This window comes from Mus musculus, chromosome 1 (assembly GCF_000001635.26).
Source record: "Mus musculus strain C57BL/6J chromosome 1, GRCm38.p6 C57BL/6J".
Taxonomy (NCBI): Eukaryota; Metazoa; Chordata; class Mammalia; order Rodentia; family Muridae; genus Mus; species Mus musculus.
In genome coordinates this window covers 22,424,968-22,433,268 of record NC_000067.6, presented here as the reverse complement: position 1 = coordinate 22,433,268, position 8,301 = coordinate 22,424,968, and the positions used below count along the sequence as shown (strand labels likewise).

The following is an 8,301-nucleotide window of genomic DNA, read 5'->3' as shown; positions in this document are numbered from 1 at the left end:
CCCCACAATTAATATTCATAAGTATTATGACTAATAAATATGTATTTTAATATTGGGCTTGAATGATTTTTAAGCATTCTGGGCATGCCAAATGTTGCCATGGTTGGTGTTTGAGCTTATCCTCTTCCATACAGGATGAATTGTAGGTACTTCACTATCTGCTTTCAGAGTAGCATTTAAAATGAGAAAGGATATAAGTCAAACAAGGAAGGATATAAGTAAAATTTTATTTCATCACTGTCCTTCAGTGTAATTGTATATGGGAAGAAATTTTGTTTAAAAATATGTAATATTTTTTGAAACAAACCCATTTCTAGAAAAGCCAGACCTTGCTTACTATAAATTATTCTTGTTCAACTATGTCCTTTGCATGTCGTAAACCGAGTGGACACACAGAGGTATCTGTTTGCCTTACTGTTGTGCAGGATCTCAGCGAATCAGTGATAGTGACATCTCAGATTATGAGGTTGATGATGGTATTGGCGTAGTGCCTCCAGGTGCGTGGTGAAAGGCATGGTTCCACCCACTGTCTCTGCTTGTTTCCGCTGCCTACCTCCAGGTTCCATCTGGACACTAAGCTGGAGGTCCCTAGTGCAGAAACATCAGCGTTATGTTATTCCATGGTGACTTGTGGCTTAAATTGTTAAAGTCTAAAATGGACCTGCATCTCCGAATTTACGCCCCTCGTTACTTGTTACAGTTGGGTTCTCCCTTAGAAGTATTGCCTAAGTTAGGTGAAACAAACACCACTATTTCACAGTGCTCTGAGCATTAGTGAGAATGTGGGTGTCGTTTTGAAAGGATACTGTTAATCTTATTACATCCAATTTCATTCTCCTGTGTTTTATATTGTATCTCTATGATTTTCCTTCCCCCTCCCACCCCCATTTCTCAAAATACCATAGCCTTCCATGGAATATACTGAGAAAGGTGCATGGCAGGGTTTAAAATTGCATGTGGCATGGCTGTAGCTTTCAGTGCTTCTGTGATGTGCTCACTAGCTATACCTACTGTGTGTATATGTCTTAAAGTAAGACAATGCTCTCAAGAGAGTCAGTATTGCTTTGGTGTACATGTCTTGTCTATGTATAAGTTGGCAACATTTTGTGACATTTAAAAGTTTGGGTTTACATTTTTTTCATGAGTTGTCGGAGGAGTACATAAGATCAAGAAATATTTGTCAAGAGACATTCCAGAATATATAAATGTGACTAATTAAGGGAGTCGTTAGAGCAATATTGGCATAAGAGCCCTTCCCTTCTGTAATGCCTTCATTGCAAGGGATGCTCTTATTTTAAGGAGATTGGTTTTATTAAAATTTGTAGTATCAGCTTTATGAGAGAGTTTAGACATTTTGGAAGGATGGACTTCATTTAAAATAAGATAAAAAAATACAGAGGGTTTTTTAAAAGTTACATATTTGTTATCTGCCATTCAAAGAAAGTACTTATGTATAAAAGTCTAAATATTATTAAATCAAACAGTGATGTGGGCTAGCTTAGATTATGAACAAGAATTCTGTATAGTGATGGATAACATTTTCTATTTGCTGTTTTTATTTTTAGAGACCATGCTAGTTACACACATTTTAACAGAATCTCACATAGGATATAAAATTACAAAATTTAATGAAATTGAATTGCTAAAAATGATTATAAATGAAAATCTTTTGTCATATTCAAATCAAAAGGAATGAGACTATTGCTGCTAAGGAAGTTATCAAATAATTATTGGGATTTGTCAGCCTTAACGTTGCTACTGTGGGTGTTTCTCGTGTTGTATTCAACCTTTTCCCCTTTAAATGAGGTATTGGAGGATACCAACTAAAACATTGATTTAAGTGGTGAGCCTCTCTTCCTCTGAGGAGTCAGCATGGCTCACGGACCCACTGCTCATGAGAGTATTGCTCGGACATCACTTACGAAACTCTGAATTATAAACATACCTTTATTTTCTGTTAAATATACTAGTCGTTCTAGTGTTTGATGAATGATATATTATCTTTATTATACAAAAACCAATGTTTACATGTTGCGGTAGTTATTAAATACACCAGTGATGAGAAAGTATGAGATTTGGTTGTTGTAGAGCATTCTGTATTCCTGTGGTTGTATGAACCAGCTCATCTTAACTGCTTAAGAAGAATGAAGCCCATAGGCAAATGGCCATTTTGGAGCATCTCAGTAAGTTCCAGAAAAGAGACTAAAATCTCTAATTTATAACTGAACAAATTTTTAAAATTTAGATGAAAGGTAAAGAACTGCCCTTTCAACTCATGACAAATCAGCCTGCATGCTGTTAATAATGATTAAAATATGGAAAATCAAGTAATCAAAAAATACAGAGTACCAGGTAAATATTAGTGTGTTTATATAATATTTATAGAATGAATACAACTATAATATAATATAACTAAAATAAAACTAAATAATAATGATATAGGTAATTATTAATTTAAATGGATATAGACATATGATCACTTAATATAAAATTTTGTTTGTCACAGCACATAGTAGTGACTCTGAATCACTAAAAATGTCTACATTACCATCAGTATACCCTCTATATAAAGTCACAAGTTGTTTATGACTCCTAAGAGAAATTTACTAAAAGCACTTAGGATCTATAAGACTTTAGGGTAATAGTTTTTCATAAAGTCCTTTTTTAACAAATACACAAGTATTTAAGTATATAATACAAATGTTTAAGCTACATAATACAAATAACTCAATAAAAATTCTGTGTTCTTTTAAAACACATCACTTTTAAAATAATAATTATAAAGATCCAATTTACATATCTTCACCATCACTGAAATTTTGAGATTGACATACTCTTAATTAAATATTGATGTCCCATTATTTTACACAATTGATACCATTTAAAGTTTAAATGATTTAAACACTGGGTCCAGTTATTAATACAATTTTCCCCTTTTAAAATGTGAAGTATATTCAGTACATGTTAACTCCTTAATAATTTTTTGTTGACCAAAAAAAAAAAAAAAAAACTTTTTCCACTCAAAATAAGTGTAATTATTACTATTTAACAAATGACTATACATGAAAATACATATTTTAAAGTTATACCATTAAGGTGATATTGTTACTTTAGGGTCATTTCAGGCTGTTCAAGGAGGTGAGCTCTTTTCCTCTGAATAGTGCCCAGTTGTTCTTCCTGACAGATATCCTCTGTGCCTTAAATTTACTGATGGATGGTACAGTCACGTCAACCTAGCTGATGGCTCATTATCAGCTTGCTTTTGCAAGGGGTGTTTGATGACATAGTTTTAAAGTAAGTAAGAAGTAAAAAAAAAAAAAAGAAATAAAAACAGACTAAGGCAATTTCAGTATTCCAGCTGAGAAGTGTCTCTATGATTCATGTACGTTTTAGGCAGTTGGAAATAAAAGTCCCATTTCCTTAACCACACCATGTTGTCCATTTTTCTTTCACCGATGAAAATTAATGAGCATCATAAGAAGCGTTAAAACACCACTTTAAAACTGTGCGCACTTATCGTGGATTTCAGATGAGGTTTTTATCTAAATCTAATCAGAAAGGACACACACACATCTTTGTGCCAAGGCCGTTAAGCTGGTGTTTCTGTGCAGAGGGGTTAACCACGTTCATTTAATAACGTTTCCTGGACGCACAGAAGGGATAGTTTTAGCTATTCTGTATAGATTTGATGATTTCACAGTGTTAATTTCTCTGCTTCATTATCACCATGGTTTCCACTCGTACACGACTTACCCCTGAAATTGGTATTTACTACTTGCAAAAGTCACAATCAGTCTTTGAATAGAATTAGCTACTCTCCTTTGTTCATTAAAATGAATGTGGGATGTGGTCATTTTCAATTAAAATGACCAGAATACTTCAGTAAGGACTACATTTGTGCTACAACTAAATGGTCTCTCCTTTAGAAGAAAAAATTCAGGAATTGAGTCATGACTAAGTCAGTAAAGTGTGCAGCAGAAGTCCAGGCAGTTATGGTGGCATGTGCTTGTGAACCTAACTCTGGGGAAGTAGAGACAGGCGAATCCCTGGAGTTCACTGGCCAGGTAGCCCAACAGAACAGATGATCACTAGAATCCATGAGAGACCATTTTCCATAATGTGGAAGACGATTAGAGGAAGACCCTAAATGATGCCCTCTGGCCTTTACATGCACACGCATACTCATGCATAGAGAACTGCAAGCGCACCGCATGTAAACAGCACACAAACAATACCTAACAATTCAAATTAATTAAATGAAAAGAAACATCAGATTTCGAATCATTGACTTGTGTATTAACTATAATTCTCTCGCTGCTTGGTTGATGTTGCTGAAAAGCCACTAACTCATCCATTCTTGATATTAAAAAGTGTGCCCCAACTCATCCTAATGTCTGAGGCATAGACCGTCATGTCAGTGTTTACTATCTCCGTGGTAGCTTTGAGTCTAACTGTAATGTGTTTGGATGCATGTTTTATCTTACACTTCCTGTCTATACACGTAAAGCTTCCGGAGATAAAGCTATACAGATTGCATGGCACCCAACATTAGCAGGTCAATGGCTGCTTTGATAAAATTTCATCATTTCTGTGTTCTGCTCCTGTCGTAAAAAGCACTAACAAGTTTTATCTGTATGCTCTTGTCAGTGGGTTATAGAGCTAGTGCTAGAGAGAGTAAAGCCACCACGTTAACAGTGCCAGAGCAGCAAAGAACCACACATCACCGCTCACGTTCCGTGTCTCCTCATCGCGGCGATGATCAGGGAAGGCCTCGTTCACGTTTACCAAATGTGCCATTACAGAGGTAGGTCTGGAGCAGGCTTAATGCTCTTGACAGTACTTTCTTTTCTTATACCACAGTGTATTTTATGGTAGATCAATAGCTGCAATGAAATGATGGTTAGAAGCCATTTGCCATTAGTTAGCAGAACCCTTGCTTTTCCTACAGGGGTTCCAAAAGCTCTGTGTGAAGGGGCGGGGCTGGGGCAGGGAGGAGGTCTGGGGAAGCAAAAACTAAGCAATAACAATTTTCTGAAAGGAGAATATATTTTGAATAGATTTAGTATTATTTCTTTGAAGTTTAAGTGCTGAAAGATATCCCCTTCCCCCTCTCTGTGTGTGTCTCCTCCCTCTCTCTCTTTCTCTCTCTCTGTCTCTGTCTCTGTCTCTGTCTCTCTCTCTGTCTCTCTCTGTCTCTCTCTCTCTCTCTCTATATATATATGTATATATATATACACTATACATATATGTGTGTGTGTGTGTGTGTGTGTGTGTGTGTGTGTGTGTGTGTGTGCACGCACACTCGCGTGCACCTTTAATCCCAGCACTTGGGAGGCAGAGACAGGCAGATTTCTGAGTTTGAGGCCGACCTGGTCTACAGAGTGAGTTTCAGGACAGCCAAGGCTATACAGAGAAACCCTGTCTCAAAAAAACAAAAATCAAAAAAAAAAAAGGAAAGAAAATTATAATTTTTTACATAGCTACAAAGCAATGTCATAAAAATGAAACATAGGCAAAATTAAGAATATGTTCTCTTATTTCATTGGATTGGGTGTGATATCAACACCTTTAATCCAGGCCATGTGTTAGCCAGTTACTGTCTGTCTGTTTTCTCTTACTCTTGTTGATTGTTTGGGGAAAACAACATGCTTTGTCAAATGAAGTTTTGTGGCACATTTTAGGAGCTTAGATGAAATCCATCCAACACGAAGGTCACGTTCTCCAACCCGACACCATGATGCCTCCCGAAGCCTGGCCGATCACAGATCACGACATGCGGAAAGTCAGTATTCATCAGAGCCAGACAGGTACTTTTCCCAAGTAGAATCTCAGTACTACAGCACTCCTTTGTTCTGATTTAATATATACGAATATTGCGATGCGGTACATGGATGAGTTAAATCACACCATCATTGGAAACATCTTCTCTTCAACAGTTTTCATTCCTTACACATTAGCAACTCTCAAAGACACTCAGTCAAGATTATAGCAATATTTGCATTTTTCAGTCATGGTTACCTAGTTATGAACCTTCATTGACTTAGATTTTGAACTGAGATGTAGTAGAAAGGCTACATGAGCAATTTTTAAATATTTTTCTCCATGGGTTACGTATTTGGAATGTTTATCTTGTAATTAAAAAATACATTGTTTATATAATTAAATGCTTTTGGTAATGCTCTTCTGCAAGGACATTTCTACCGCAGACTGTGCAAACTTCAATGATGTTTTTGTTCTATGCCACTTTTTTTTTAAATCTAGTGTCATCTCATGGATGTCTGTGAAATACAAAGTATGTTGATAGATCATTTGATGGATGTGTCAATTATTAGCTCTGCGTTTATCGATGGACAAATGTTTCGTGCAAGTTGTTACTAGGAATCTATATAATAAACATATTTTTCTTCATGCCCACAGGCATTCTTGTCAAAGTCGCCACAGGGATGCACTAGATCAGCCTGAGCATAGTGCAGGGACTGAGTTAATATTCCTTAGAATGTTCTCTTCTGGCCTTTTGAAGTGGGGAGAGAAAGTTCATGGAGGTGTAGAGAGAGAAAGGTGGTATTGAATGGCAGATGTAATGGACTCAAGGACACAGCCCCAACTGAGCATCTATCTTCACTTTCAATGGAAAGAGCTGCCATTGCCTTCATGTGTGAATCCCATTAGGTACTGGGGACAGACTTGGTCAAAGAGATCGTAATCCATACAGCCAAGTTGAATGATTGAGTGAGCCCTGTATAGCCAAAGTTCATCTGAGCACCAATGAAAATAGGGAGGTTGTAGAGAGCAAAGAGCTACAGTGGCCAAAGCAATCAATATAATTAAAATAATTCAGTCATTGAAAAATCCTAGTTAAGAAAAACCCAATGTGATATTCTCAGTGGCTGCTAGTTACAAAGAAATGATCATGTCATTAAATTTCTAAAAACAAAAGAAATAAAATCATTGGGCTTCCATTTTAATATCTGAAAGGTCAAACTAGTGCATTTTAATTATTGAAATGACTGGAATTGGAAATATGGTCCCATACCTTTTGCAGGGAATGGTTGTTTTCCGTTCACTCTTGTATTTTATGAGATCGTTTTGCATCACTAAGTAGTAAGTCAGCAACAGTGAGGACTTCGACTGTAATGTTTGTACTCTATTGTTTGAATTTTTAAATGCTGTCACGTTTCTTTTTTTTGTTTAACCTCTCAAGCAAACATGCTAGTGCAGACAATCTGGTTTCTCCCCCTTTCATGTTCTCATTGGCACACCATTGGCACAACCCATGTCACCTATTGCCTCCTCATGATCTATCCGTTTCACTCACCACCCATCCTGTCTGTGCAGTGAGCTTCTCATGCTGCCCAGAGCAAAACGAGGACGAAGTGCAGAATGCCTACACATGACCAGGTAAATACAGGGATTTGGTTCTGGTGACTGTGTGTAATGACTCGCTTTCCATTCTGCTATTCTTCCTACACTTCCCTCTCTCCCTTGGTAGTATTACTGCTACACATAGAATTCCCCCCAGCCATTAAACAAAGTTACATTATTTCATATGGAGGTGATGCAAGGGTTTCGGGAAACATTGTAACGTTTCCGATGCAAAGCAGACCATTTTGACATCAGTATATTCAGAATTCCAAAGCCCGGGTGAGTCTCTTTGGAACCCGAGGAGCTAGTTTACACAGTTCAGATTGCAAATGCCCACTGTGAGCTCACCCTACACAACATGTGGACTCAAAGACCTGTCTAGTCACAAAGTTTCTGATCTGCTGTGCACGGCCGGTTTACTGTTCTCATGATCATGGCCATGTTGCTTTAGCCTTTTAAATGTTTTCTTTTGCAACCTGTGATCATTACGTTCTGTTGTGCTGTCTGTTTTTATTAAAATGTTTTCTGTTCATTTTTCATGGTTTATCTTCAGGTTCTTTAAGCCCCTGGCCTCTAGCTGTTCAGATACCCTGTAAAACAAACTTTTCCATGAAGATGTACAGCAGTGCAGTACCATTTAGAGCTGGGAGAATGAGGACAGGATACACCTTGCTTAAAGCATGATGCTCTATGTTACACTTGTATCTTGGATTTCAATTCTGGTGAAAATCACTCTTTAGTGGTTACTTTAGTGGTTACTATTAGCAAGCTAATAATTACTATTATTTGAAGTCATCATTATGTCAAGAAGTAATAAATGAGTTGAAGGAGTTAAAAAAAATGCTTGCAAGTATAAAAAGATAATTTTTAAAAAGCTAAAGGGAATAAGCTCAAATGTCACACCTGAAATGCAGAACAAGCTCAGAATTTGCTGCTTCC

General features: G+C 36.9%; 1 protein-coding gene across 5 annotated transcripts in view; it reads left to right on the top strand.

The window, feature by feature from the left end:
• Positions 1-8,301, top strand: part of Rims1 (regulating synaptic membrane exocytosis 1) — a gene marked incomplete in the record, with an annotated part of 520,187 nt that overhangs the window by 372,890 nt on the left and 138,996 nt on the right. For 4 of the 5 annotated variants that reach the window (NM_001012624.3, NM_001012623.3, NM_183018.4 and 1 more), the window contains 4 exon segments: positions 428-497; positions 4,648-4,804; positions 5,682-5,807; positions 7,336-7,398. In NM_001012624.3, coding sequence (NP_001012642.1) covers positions 428-497; positions 4,648-4,804; positions 5,682-5,807; positions 7,336-7,398 — 416 coding nt within the window. 5 annotated transcript variants of the gene reach the window in all.